This window comes from Hypomesus transpacificus, chromosome 14 (assembly GCF_021917145.1).
Source record: "Hypomesus transpacificus isolate Combined female chromosome 14, fHypTra1, whole genome shotgun sequence".
Lineage (NCBI taxonomy): Eukaryota > Metazoa > Chordata > Actinopteri > Osmeriformes > Osmeridae > Hypomesus > Hypomesus transpacificus.
Genome location: NC_061073.1, coordinates 7,726,000 through 7,739,875, shown reverse-complemented (window position 1 = coordinate 7,739,875; position 13,876 = coordinate 7,726,000). Strand labels below are relative to the sequence as shown.

The 13,876-nt window shown below is 40.9% G+C and overlaps 1 protein-coding gene across 2 annotated transcripts in view; it reads right to left on the bottom strand.

The window, feature by feature from the left end:
- The window catches only part of tbc1d2b (TBC1 domain family, member 2B), a 69,502-nt gene extending 59,867 nt beyond the window's left edge, over positions 1-9,635 (bottom strand). For both annotated transcript variants that reach the window (XM_047033902.1, XM_047033903.1), the window contains exons 1-3: positions 9,010-9,635; positions 4,028-4,178; positions 1,781-1,940 (exon numbers count right to left, since the gene is read on the bottom strand). In XM_047033902.1, coding sequence (XP_046889858.1) covers positions 1,781-1,940; positions 4,028-4,178; positions 9,010-9,348 — 650 coding nt within the window. In that variant the 5' untranslated portion in view covers positions 9,349-9,635. The remainder of the gene's footprint in view (positions 1-1,780; positions 1,941-4,027; positions 4,179-9,009) is intronic.
- Between the last annotated feature and the right edge of the window lie 4,241 nt (positions 9,636-13,876).

The following is a 13,876-nucleotide window of genomic DNA, read 5'->3' as shown; positions in this document are numbered from 1 at the left end:
CAAAAAAGCCTCTAGAACCTATAATGGCCGCCATATTGGATTTTTCTGTACAATAAAGATTAAGGAAATATGTTTTTTCGCTATTCCTGCTACATTTTGTGTCGAATTTTCTTCAAAATTGCCAGATGATCTCCGGACTGAGCCTCACCAAAATTATCATAGGATTTCTGATTTTCAAAACAGTTTTTCCGGTACATCAAAATCGGCAACAAAGCAACCAAACAGGAAGTTGGGTCATATCTCAAACATCTCAACTGTTTGAGAAATCAACACCAAACTTGGTATGTCATGAGGAAGACACTACAACATGTTACCATGTGCAAAGGCAACTTAATATCTCCAAAGATTATGGATATAAAGCTAATCCAATTTATCGCAAAAGCTAAAATAATGCTTTTTCACATCCGCCGGTCAAATAGTTATATTCTGATTCAATCACGAGCTTATGTGAAGACTCGTGAGAATGATTAGTACACAAATCTGAGAAAAAGTTGACTAAAATGAAAAGATTTTTTGTGAATATTTGAAACATGCATGCTTGGCTAATTGCTAACTACATTTCCAATGAAGCATCTCCCCTGCTCGTCCCCTGGTCCTCAGCGCGCAAGCTTGGCAAGACGCACAAACAACATTTCAGGACAATGTGGGCTGACCAAGCCCCCACTCACTCCTTGATTTACAGCATAGGCCCCAGAGGACCTTGGTGTCATTGCATTTCCGATTTTGTATGCAATAGTAAAAAGTAATCCAAATCCTGAAACATTGATTACATTTACATTACATTTAGTCATTTAGCAGACGCTCTTATCCAGAGCGACTTACAGTAAGTACAGGGACATTCCCCTCGAGGCAAGTGAAGTGCCTTACCCAAGGACACAACGTCATTTGGCATCCGGGAATTGAACTGGCAACCTTCAGATTACTAGCCCGATTCCCTAACCGCTCAGCCACCTGACTCCATTGATAGTATAGGCCATGAGTAACTACCACACCACAAATGACCCACCATTATCCATAGGTGGTGCTCAGGCCTTGAGAACACAGCCAGGGATGTTGTCAGGTCCTGGAGCTTTATGTGATAAGTTTAAGGTTGTTATAGAGGTTGTTAGCAATCTAAGAAAACCTCTATTCCCTTGTATAGGCTACAGTATGCAGTCAACAAAGTATATTGTTTTGTGTCTGTATTTTACTTTGGTGATGTTGCGCATGTCATTGTATGTTCATATTAAGCTAATGTGGTCTTTATTTTCTCATTACAGCGTGAGTTTAGTTTTAACTGTGGATTTGGAGAGGAAGCTTCAAATAAACCTGTAGCAAGAAAGACACTTGTGCCTGCCAATGCTTCATGGGAATTATATTACGCTACATTTGTGAATTACTTGTGTAATAAATACTGTGTTTTAATTTAATCAATTAAATAACCGTTTTCAGATTTTTGGGGGGAGGCGTTTAATCGAGGGTGCCGTTTATTACACAATGTACATTTTTGGTGCGGCGTTTATTCGAGGGTGGCATATAATCAAAGAAATACGGTATGTATTTTTGGTCAGTTTGTAAATTACCCTGTGAATGTGTCTTTAGCCCTACCAATAATATTACCTTCTATTAAACTAAATACTTTAGAGAGAGCTAAAAAGGGTACTTCCTGAATACAGGTGAACTCCAGACAGGTGAATGTAGCAGTAGTCAGGCCAGTTTAACACACAGAGAACAATAACCTAAGAGGATGCAGTGACAACTCATGTCTCCCTTTTAGTTATTGTTCCTTAGTGCCCCTTACCTGATCTCTGTGCCCCAGTGTTTGAGGGAGTTGAGGGTGGATGTGCCAGCTGGTCCTCTGGCTGACTGGATCCCCACCATACTTTCGATATCCATCTCCATGGAAAAGTCACTGCGTACTTTCTCCATGCTCTCGCTGGACTTCTCAAAGAGGAAAGCATCTGGAAGCCACCACAGAGAGAGATGGGGAGTATTACAGGCCTGGGCCCACATCACTTCACCAATCCAACTGTACCACACAGGAGCAAGGAAACCAGGCACAGTACAGCTGATCACATTAAAAAACACTGGAACACTGTCAGGAGGAGAAATAAGAACCCAGTTGTTGAGTGACAGATCTGTTTACTGTACAGTCATGTCTGTTGGAGCTGTACCCAGAATGCTCCTTGTTACTCGGCATGTATCCTTACAACACACAGAGATGGTTTACAATCTATCTGAGATCAGAATCCTTACACAGCTTCACTGTGCAAAATGTTATGATGAAGTGAAATGGAAAGTGTGGGAACATCGCTGATCAACAATATTTTTGCTAGTGCTGTGTTAAATCTGGCAAAGGATTACATAGAACACTTTAAATGGTCAAGAGTTCAATGTGGTGTTAAAATATTAAATAAGATTAAATGGCAATACTTTAGATGCAGGTTACATTAAGTTCAATGTAACTACATTTTAATACCTACAGTAACAACATTGTAGTTACAAAAACTGTGTATTGCTATTCAGTTACGTGGTAGTTAATGCAACATTATTGAATTTTTTTCCAGAAGAAAGACAACAAACAAAGGCCCAAAGTATTGGGCTGCAGCTGCCTTGAATCTGAGAATGCCATTGGCTGCTTCAAGTCAGCCAGGCTGCAGGCGGCTGCAGACGATGCCGGCGCTGCATGAAGTCGAACGCACTTATTGACAACCCAGTATCACATGATGCTAGTTTGGCGTAGAAGGAGGGAAGCGGGAAAATGGATGAGACGGAGACAGGAGGGTTCAGCCAGTGGCAAGATTCTCATTATTTTAACTTTGTTGCTCGAAAAGGACAAAAATATTACAGTAAAATGCACTCTATGCCCAGACGAGAGGTGTCTTTCAACTGCTGTTAACTCAATTAGATTTTAAAGTGAGGCATATTTCTTTGGTCAGATAGTGTGGACAGGATTAATATTCGTTCAAGTGAATGGCTGAGTTTTACATGCCATTTTGTTTTACACATTGACAATTAAAATACACTACGTGGAAAGGCTAAGAGATGCCGTTTGTTGAAAATTGAAAAATAAAGTGATGAAAGGGCCATGATGTTTGTCCATGCATCTTTGCGGTAAATTTGGACATTTGCTTAAAGAATTTAGTAGTAAGTAAAGTAACTAGTAGTGAAGTTACTTTTCAAAAGCAGTAACTAGTAAAGTAATCTAGTTACAATTTTCAGAAGTAACTAGTAACTTGTAACTAGTTACTTTTTCTGGGTAACTACCCCAACGCTAATTAGAGACTCTAAATAAAAAAAAAAAAAAATAAGAAAAAAGAAAAAAAGAAATACCATGCTAAAGAAGGAATGAGTCCACAGTTTCCACTCTCCTAATATATCCAGTAGCTGCATGTAGGGATCAAGGGTCTGCAATGCCAAGGACCAAGGCTGGGGATGCAACATGAAGTGCAAACAAACCCAAGCTCGACACAAGATAACATGACACGACTTGGGGGGTGAGGCACCTCTTTGAGGGGCCAATGACAATGCTCAAAATAAGTTAAAAGGTCTAAAACACTGATTGCTCATTAAACACCAGGAAACATACAAGAGAGGAAGCATGGCCCTTTGTCAGACAATAGTTTCTGTATTAAAACACAATGTTACATGTGATTTATAGACATACACCAGGTAAATATTAGAGAGAGAAAATGCCTGGGGTGTAGCCTGTTGCTATTCATAATGTCAGAAACAAATGAATGTTTGCATGATTTACAAATCAGATTAATAATTGACACAGGTTCAGGAATAAAAAATGACCAACATGCAAAAACCTTGTGTAAACATTGAACCCAACCCAAACACATGTTGATGTTTCCTATGACTTACTTGTGCATGTGTTTATGTGATTATATACAACTACCCGCAATGCTTTGGGGCTTCTTGTTGTTATTATCAGTGACCTATGCACTTTGTAAAGCTCTCCCTAGGAAGTCGCTTTGGATAAAAGCGTCTGCTAAATGAATAAATGTAAGTGTGTGTGTTGATGCGTGTACTCCATGGTTACCTGTATCTTTGGCTACCAGGCCCGTGTGTGGGTAGAGCAGGGTTGGAGAGCTCCAGCTGTCTCTCTGGCCAGACCCCCTGGTATTACTGAACTCCCAGCGTTTCTGCTGGAGCTGCTGGAGCCAGTAATGCATCACCTGCCTGTTAGGGGCCTGGACATAAACATACATGCTCTATTGTCTGTCATAACACAACAAATAATACATCTTGGTAAACAGAGTTGATATTGATGTTGTATTGTTTTAGACAGTGTCTACAAGTATTTCCAGTCAGATATTGTAGTGAACTCCAAAGAATCAGCCATGACACGTTAGGATTTAGAATCGGGTCTCTTTGCTCTGGTTTTTGAGTTACATATTAACCCTAAAAGGGCAATTCCATGCAAAGGTCACCCTTACCATGGAAAAAAACGTTGTGCCCACACAAATGTAACTGTTGTTAAAATGTTCACTTAGGTCTATATTTTTTTGCATGTAACCACTCTGATCTAAATTTAAAGACAATTGCACTCTTTTACACAATATAGGCTACAAGTTGTGCACTCATGCAAAAAAACATTTGTCAAATGGCCGTTTTGTACCATTTCAAGAACGGGGTAAATGGTTTTCAAAAAAATGTTACCATTTAGCATTTTCCTGATTGACAAGGGAATGAGCATTGTGTATGCTCAGCTTGAGTTAAAAGCACAACTCCGTAAATGCATTAAGCCTCTTGTTCTCTACACAATGTAACAATACACTGTTCACAACACAATGGAAATTTTCTCAAATGAGACGGCAAAGCTGACAATCGTGTTTTCGGCTGTTATAACCCCTTTCACAGACTTGTTTCAGTGAAACAGACATTCCAGTCATGATTATAGTCGGAATCATGGGTAACATGATAGAGCCTAAACATCTTCAACGATCAACATCTTCTCCAGTGATACTGAAATTTCGAGTAGCCTAATTGTCTTGCCGTAACTGTCTTTGCCATAACCTCGATCCCCGCTCCATGTTTGTAATATTTACTTCCTACTAGAGAGTAGGTGTGGAACGGTAAATGTATTCGTACCGAACCGTACGGTACGGGCGTCACGGTTCGGCTCGTGAAATTACAGGAGAATACACGGTATAAAAATTAATAAAACTCGCGTGCAAATTAATTAATGTAATGCGGAACTACTGTAAGATATTCGTGTTCATTAGGGACAATCTGTAACCCCGCCTTAGCTCTGAAACTGATAGGCGCCGCCACTTGGCTGTGTAGCTGAGCTGTGCCTGAGTGAATCAGAGATAGCTAGCAGCAGCAGCACTAAAGACATAACGCTAGCTAATGCAACGCTAGTGCTAAATATGAATGTTCGTAGTGTAAGTATAGCTAAAAATAGCCTAAAATTTCCTAGACTTTTAACTGCGGTACTAATGCTGAGGGCTCGCTGATATTGCTGTCTTACTAGAACGTGCATTTAGTCTAGCAGACGCTTTTATCCAGAGCGTAGTATCTATGAGTTGTTGCTAACGTGTGCTGACGTTGTACACACCCAATAAATTCCAAATTTCCAGGCCTCTCTAGTTTCTACTCTGCCACGATCTTCTGTAGCTTCTCAGCTAGGTGAATGCTTGTGTGCTGCTCATACAGGGGCCGTGTCTGTAGAACTGACGCTTCATTTCCCACTCAGTCAATAAAATGAGCAGTCACCGTGAGGTAGCTTTCGGTAGCACGAGAAGTCCAACCATCAGTCGTTAGTGAAACGGAGGGTGCAGCTGACAACTCACGCTCCATCAACGTCCGTGCAGGGATGGATTAACCAACGGGCCTACCGGGCCCAGGGGGCCATGAGCTCAGGGGGCCCCTAACCCAGAGCCTCTGCGTATCGTCGCTGTTAGCTTGATATGTACTAGTGCGCCGTAGCCGGTATATGCTAGGCTTAAGTCATTAATGTCTTTAACAGGGCCCCAAAAGTCCTACTTATTAAACTAAACAATAGCCTAAACATTCACTTTGAAAATGTCACAAGAAAGAAACCATCATGATACCTTTTAAGTGAGTGTTTATCCCCTCAGTTTATCTATAGGACTTTCGAGGGGCTGAGTACTCCATGCAATATGGGCCCTTTGTAGGGCGAAATCCAAAAAGCAAGTGCAAAACAATAGCATTAGAGCTGTGTCTAAGCACCCACAACACACACTATTTATTGAAGATATAATATTGTTAAGCCTATAATGGTCATTTTTCAAGAAAGAGGGAGGGTTGTGTGGGCTACAAATGTACACTCTAGACTATGGTTACTACTATCAAATATTTTTGGAAAATAAACGTTGTTTATTTTGTTGATTACTCAAGTACTTTTGCGTTTTTAAACAACAATATCAATATTATTCCTGAAAAAAAAAAAAGTTTTGTCAATGTATTCATTGAGAGGGGGGGGGGGGGGGGGGGGGGGGCCTTGACACATCCAGGCCCAGGGGCCCGTGGTTTCTTAATCCGTCCATGCGTCCGTGTTTTGTTATATATGTAAGGGACCAGGGCCGGCGTTGCTGCTACTGTATCCCTGTCTGTGTTTGCGCTGTTGCTCAGCTAGTAGCTGAGTGTCGTGGTGTAGGAGGACTGATCGACAAGCGCATCATACATTTAGCTTAGACTTGCATGTACAGTAGTTAGTCTGGAGCCCTGCTTCTGCATTTTTTTTTGCTTTTCCCCCCATTTTACCGAACCGTGATGTCTGAACCGCGGTACGAACCGAACCGTGACTTCAGTGTACCGTTCCACCCCTACTAGAGAGGCAACTCGAAAGTGCTCGAGGGACTCGATTGGTTTAGGCATTTAAGGCGGCGCTCTGTAATTTGCTCGCGCTACCTGTCGGATCAAGCTGACGTAGAGTTGACAGCTTCGATCTAAGATGTCTTAAAGGGGTAATTGACTGTTTTTTGGGTATTTCACACAGTTTATTTGTAACTCAATGTTTTTAATTTCAGTGCTTAATTAATAGTTTAATCTTGAAAATCACTAATCATTTAGGCATTTTATGTAATTTGCAGAAGACTGGTCCAGACGTGTCACATCCATGACGTTCAAACGTCATATCCGAAATGCTGGTTTTCCAAAATAGACAAATATTTTTTTAAATACTTTTTTTTGTGTTCATTACTCAAAATCTTTTGTAAGACTGTGTGAGAGTATTCACAGCTAAAGATGATTGGTGACCATTCTGAACTTTTATAATAGTAATTTGGCAACAACAAAAGATATGGGGTCCTTTTCTTGTACCCAGCGCAATTGGCTTTGTACACTGACGCAAGTATCATTCTTATTTTGCACTGAACAGAAAGCTGACTTTTCCTTTCACAGACGCACGTCGGTAAATTAGGGAATGAACTTGCGCTCCCAGGGCAGTTCAGCGAAAAGAGGGGGCGTGTTCCGGCGCAAACGTTCCTTGGTGTTATTTTGCAGTTTGCTAAAAACTATTCCGCCACAGACCAGGAAAAAGTTAGTCTAAAGTCAATGGCGCGTTATTCAGATGCTATTTTAAGGGTGCATGCTTGGCCCGTGCGCACTACTGGCGAGGCCAGGCTCCTTTTCCTGCAAGCTACGTTACATTTCTTCAATGTCAATGATTGAAAAGAGTTTCATGAGTCTGGTGAACTTGATTTGTAACAATTTTGGCAAATTCCGTTATAATAGCAATCCGCAAGATAACAAGCGCCCCTGCTCTTAAAGGGAATGTGAGATGTTGCTCTGATTGGTTTATTGCACGTTATGCCCAAACCACACCTATGAGTAATCATTTATCCCGCCGGTATAATAGCAACAGCGCCGGAGTCCTGCCCACAAAGTCACTTGCGTTTCACTTTTTGATACTTACATTTCAGATTGTTAAAGTTGGGGCCCAAAATGTCATTATCAATGCTATTTTGGTGGCCATCTTGAAAATATCCAGTGACATTTCAGATGGTTTTCTAATGTTAAAACTAATTCACAAGTTATTTTAGATGTTGAGAAAAGCGCTGCGAAAGTTTGATTCTTGATTTCCCAACAGATTCTGTGTGTATTTCAGACACGTCACATCCATAACAGAATAATGTCACATCCATAACGCAGGTTTTTCCTCATAAAATTCTGCATAAAAGACTACATGTTTTAAAATTGCTATTTTTATGTTCACCTAAGACTCCATTATCATGTCAATATCAAACTTTCTACATTAGACTTAATGGTTCAAAGAGTTACAGAAAAAAGTATAGTCTCCAGAAAATGAATTTCTCGTCACATCCATAAAGCAGGTGTTTTTGTAATAATTTTGTGTCTGAAAAATATTTTTTGCAAAAAAATAATCCCCCTCTATTCTATCCATTGAGTACTTTCAGAATATGCATGACTAATTCAAATATTGTAATAAGTTTTGTTTTACTGAGAAATTGTTCTTGTCATTTTGAGTACAAATGTCACATCCATAATGCTGGAATTGCCCAAAACACGTATTCTAGGAGAAAACTACAAATAAACAATCTTTAAACAAGCTGAGTGTAACCAACCAGACATTATTACACTTCCTGAAACATCTTAGGTGAAACCACCTGCCTTTGACAGCAACTGAGATCATCATTGCTGTCATATGATGTGAGTGGGCTCATGATCAGATGCTACCATTTGGTTTTGCACAGAATTTGGCCACATTTGTTTTTGTTGTAGGCTAATATGTTAGGGAAGACTAACTAACGATATAATAGCCAATATCTAACGTAAACTATTACAACAAACAATAATTACATTTAGTTTTCAATGTATGACTTTAAAATTGGTCAATCTGAATGAATCATAGATGACACAGTTACATGTAATAGGCTAGGCTAATGCTTGCGGGTGCCGCACACTATTTACAAACTAATTGTTCATTTGAGAAACAGAAAGAAGTGGTTTTAATGTTAAATGCAAACTAGGTCAGATGTTTTTGTTGTTGAACTCATATCAAACAATGCATGCATTTAACACTCAAATAAATACCTTGAGAAGAAATTCCTTCCCCGAGGTCCGGATCTCGAACTGCCCTTCATCCCCCTCAACATCATAGCTAAAGCACGCATCGGCTATCTCTATATGTCCCAGAGGCAGAGCGTCCTGAGGAGTCTTGAAGTAATACAAATAACACTTCCTGGGATCATAAACGAACCACCTGGGTTTGTATCCCCTTAAAGGTCCCTTTCCAGCAAGTTTATTTAAATAACCGCATAATTTCGGGGTTTGGTCCTTTGCTGCATCAACTTCAGCCACATCCACGGATTTACAGCACATAATCCGTGTATCTTTTGAAGAACATTCTGTGCTGTCATTCTCTTCATGCATCTTTCCTCGAACTTTCTTGTTCTTGCACCACAGCGGATGCCCAGCTCTGTTTCCATCCGCATGACTGCTTACTTCTTTAGCGAAATAATTATGGTATTTGTAGTTTTAGGTATATAGGTCACAAGGCGGCGGGAGTCTATCGCTAGGTGGAGATATTCGACAAAACTAAAACTGGAACAAAAGGCCCATTTCTAAAAGATGCTGAATCTGATAGAAGGCATACAGCGAGTAGGCCTTCTATCAGAGTTTGAACCAGACCCCCACCCCTCGGCCTGAAGCAACGGCCCAGGTGGATGTAGGTGGTATTGCATTTACGGTTAGGTTCCCGTGTCTTCCGGTCGTTTTTATTCTATTAACTCCAGTCAACATTTACAAAACTATCTCCCCCAATAAATTTTGTTCCATTCTCGAACCTGGCTCACTGGCTTACTACTAGCTTTTTCATATCATATTATCCGAAATGGGTAAACTAGCACCCCATTTATTTGCCTACGTCAATAAAAGTTGCCTGCAAGTGTGCTTGTAGACACAGCTCCACTGATTAAAGCTAGACCGGAAGACACGGAAGTGGAAAGTTGGCTGTGTCCAGTCTCGCGCTCTCGCTTGCCTCACTGCGCCACTGAGCACTTTTCATAGAAATGAATGGGGACGCCATCTTGGAAGACAAAAGTAGCTTACTCTATGTAGCACCTCTAACCTGTATTAGAATGAAAGCTATATATCTATTACCTAGGCTCTGAGCAGTAATTGACAAGACTCACAAGGAGACTTTACTTCTTTTTAAACAAAACAGCTGGCAGGTTTATTCCACAATCATCAAGCAACACACTATTCAACAAAGTGCTTTATCTTGCATTAATAATCCCCCAAATAAAAGAGCTCTATGATTACAAATGTGTATGAAAACAAAATAGATTGTCCTTGGACAAAATGGAAAATCACTCTACCCGGGTAGTAAACCAAAATCAATTTCAAGTGTTCCTTATCTTGAATCCAGAATTTGGTATCCGAGATCTGGATACTAATCTGTTCAGTCACTCTGTAGGAAAGGATCCAACACAGCTGGCCACACTGTGTCCAAACGTTCCTCCTGTAGAATGTCGTTCACTGGGACAGGCTCGCCATCTAAGTCGTTATGGTTTGAAACCAACCTAAATCCAGGATCAAATAAAAAAAACAATCGGAGATTTCGGCAAGGAAACACGGCAAAGAAACAACACAAAAGCGTCTCCTTTAATGCAATCCTCGGGTTACTAAGAGGTTATCTTCTCCCCACAATTCTTGATTAGAATTTACTAGATATCACTGTTTTCTAATTTATTTTTCCACATGAACTTGAGCTTTGTTCTGATACCACTTGCTACCGCGGAGAATCCCTCATCAAAACCAATAAAACCCGCGCTAGTGCGCCCTCTACTGGCATCATATAATTTGACCCTTGGCTAGTTAACCCTTTAGTGACAGCACATTTCATGTGGGTTACATCTAGTTATATTAACTCTATGGTTTGAACCTGCAGAGCCGGAGACCCGGAGAGCTGCAGTTTCAGGACCACAGTTTCAGGACCGCAGTTCTAGGACCCTCGTTATGACTTGTCACTAGTACGTGTCACTAGATCGCAACAAGATAGGCCATTTGAATGGTTTGGGAGAGGCAAGAAACAAGAAAAACTAGGGAATTTGATCCTTCAGATATGGATATTTTTAATATATATTACAATAACAAACGCAGTATCACATCCACCCACCCCTCCGCCAAATACACCTGCATCGCTCCATCCAACTCTTCATCATTCCCTCCATCCCATCAACCACTCTTGAGAGCAACATTTTGAAGGATTTCTAGATTTTCGCGACCACCAAAAGACCAAAAACAGTGCGACCAAAGCGGTATTCCCCACAAACAGTACTTTCTGTATTCAAGATGGTTGTTAGTTGTATGTTTAGCAATCAGTGTAGCTCATAGGTAAAAGTAGATAATGTGAATCACGTGTGGTTATGTACAGCGGCGGCTGATGCATTTATTTCCAGGGAGGGCTATATTGTGCTCCGAGATCCTAGCTTGCTAGGGGGGTCCGGGGGCATGCAACACCAGAAACCAGTATTTTGGTGCATTCCTAAATGTATTTACTAATTTGTAAATTGAAGTGCTGAAAACGACCTAGTGTATTGTCTTCCCCTGTCATTAGACTGTTACTGACTTAATAGACACATTTTTTGTTTGTAAACATTCGGGATGCGCTTGCAATGTGGCTGCAGAAAACTGGGAAAGGATGGCATTTAAAACGGCAAAAGGACCAAACAGATCATACAAACAGTTAGATTTAAAAATACCAAAAAAGTCAATGAGGACAGCCTTTAAGAGAGAAAGTGATTCCCCATTGATTTGTCACATCAAAATGTTGATTTGGGTGACGAAAGTCTTGAAATTTGAGTGAGAATGTTGCCCGGTACAGACCGCATAGTCAAGCGGCAGCCATGTCTTCACGTCATGTCACAGTTCATCATTTTACAGTTTTACAGTCATTTCTACGTCTAAAAGGCCGAGCAGGGCAGCTTTTAAGAGATATTGGAATTCTGTTTTTAGCCAGCTGGTCCGATTATTTTTGTGATTTGTTTAAACTGGCAACCTGAGTGAGACTGCGTCCCCGTTACACTGTTTTTGACGTTAGACTCAGTCAGACTAGTCGCTCACTGGCATTGTACACAATGTTGTACTTCACTCCATTCTACAAAAGAAACGTCAAGGAGGACTGCCTTTTGTAGATACGAGCCTGCTGAAGATAGCCAGAATCTCGGATTTCTTTAACCAAGCCTGTTTCATTCTAGCCTGACGTTGTCATACTCATAATTCTAGTCAGAATATGAGTCTGAGAACTCTCCGTTGGGCTTTGACTACGGGGCCTGTTTCAAACGAGCCTGGAAAACAAATGCCTCTTCGCTCAATTGGATAGATCCACAACCAATCAGAGCAACAGAGTATGTGACGTATGTTAAGCGCCGCATAGTTGTTGTCAACAGAACTAAACTGAGAGGCAGCTAAATCTTTACTAACTAAACTGCAAGCAGACTTGAAGTATGCTTGAAGAATGAATACAAACGATTTTTGCCTGTGTTGTAAAATTAATTTAAGGGCAGGGGGAGTACTTGTTCACACGGTCAACCTTTTTGAGCGAAACAATAAAGGGCAATGCATATACGAACAAGTCCTCCGTTTAGGATTACAACTCCACAAAAGAAAAGGAGAAACCACAATGGCCACTGGGTTTTCATTGTGTCCCATCTTCTTCGCGACCATCGGGGCCAGCTGATAAATTAAACTTTTACCGAATCCCGTAGGAAGGACGGCAAAAACATATTTTCCATCGACAAATGCCTTGATTGCGTCTCTCTGTTCCTCTTTCAAAATGAATGCGCTGTCGATGTCTTCTAAAACAGACTCGATGGCAGAATCATAACATCCCAGATCTCCAGCGGTAGCCATGTTTGTTCAAAACAAATTCAACTTAAGCGCTCTTTTGTGACGTGGGTGATTACGTTACTGTTGATCATCTGTCCATCATCGTATAAAGCCCGCCCTGGCAATTTCATTGGTTCGCCCAGATTCTGGTTTTCTGTAGTTGGTCCCCAATACGAGACCCTCCAGACCCAACTTCCCGACCCAATTTTTTTTTGGGTGGGGAGAAGTTGGGCTGGCAGCCAGGCTAGTTTCATTCATCATTTGCCTGAGAAAGCGACCTCCGTTAGCCAGGCTAGTTTTGCCCGATCACTTGGTCAGGCTATTGAAAGGTTGAAAGGTATCGGGGTCAAGTGACTTTTGTGCATTGACACTTGCACACTGATACTTGTCCAAGGAAAAGTGCCTCAAAAAGTTAATGTCAAGCCCTGCAATCCAGTGAACAGAGATATATGATGTATATATGATATATGATGACCTGATCGACACTCCAAGTGTATGTACAGAAGTTTGTCTTTTGCAACCGACATGCACATTTGAGCCAGCTCGACAGCCGTGTGACGTAGGGTGAAAATTGGTCAGGCCGATCAGGTCCAAGCTCCTTCACTTTGAGCTTTTCTTGAACATTTCTTTTTTCAAAGGGCGTATTTTTAAGCGACTTGACTGAATTGCAAGTTTCCATCATGACTTTAGCTAACTAGCTTTATAACGTTAGAGCTATGGTAGCTACAAGTTCAGTTCTGAGAAAACACCGTCACAAAGTAAATAAACAACTTAAATGTGTTGAGTGATGTGATTGGATATGACAGACATAACGGGCCCTATCATAATGTATTTGACAAGCCCTCTTGTAAATCAGCAGTTTGGGGCGCAGGTGTTCTGCGGCCCGGCGAGGTCCTATCTCTTGCATTGAGAGGAGCGAACTAAGCATGTACAACTTATAACGACAGTCAATGGGGCTCCTTGGGCGCAAGTAACTTATGCCCAGCCGGAAATACGTAGCCTATCAGCTAACTTTATACAACGTAGATTTTTTTCTTCCACATTTTATTGCAGATTCAATATTCTATTA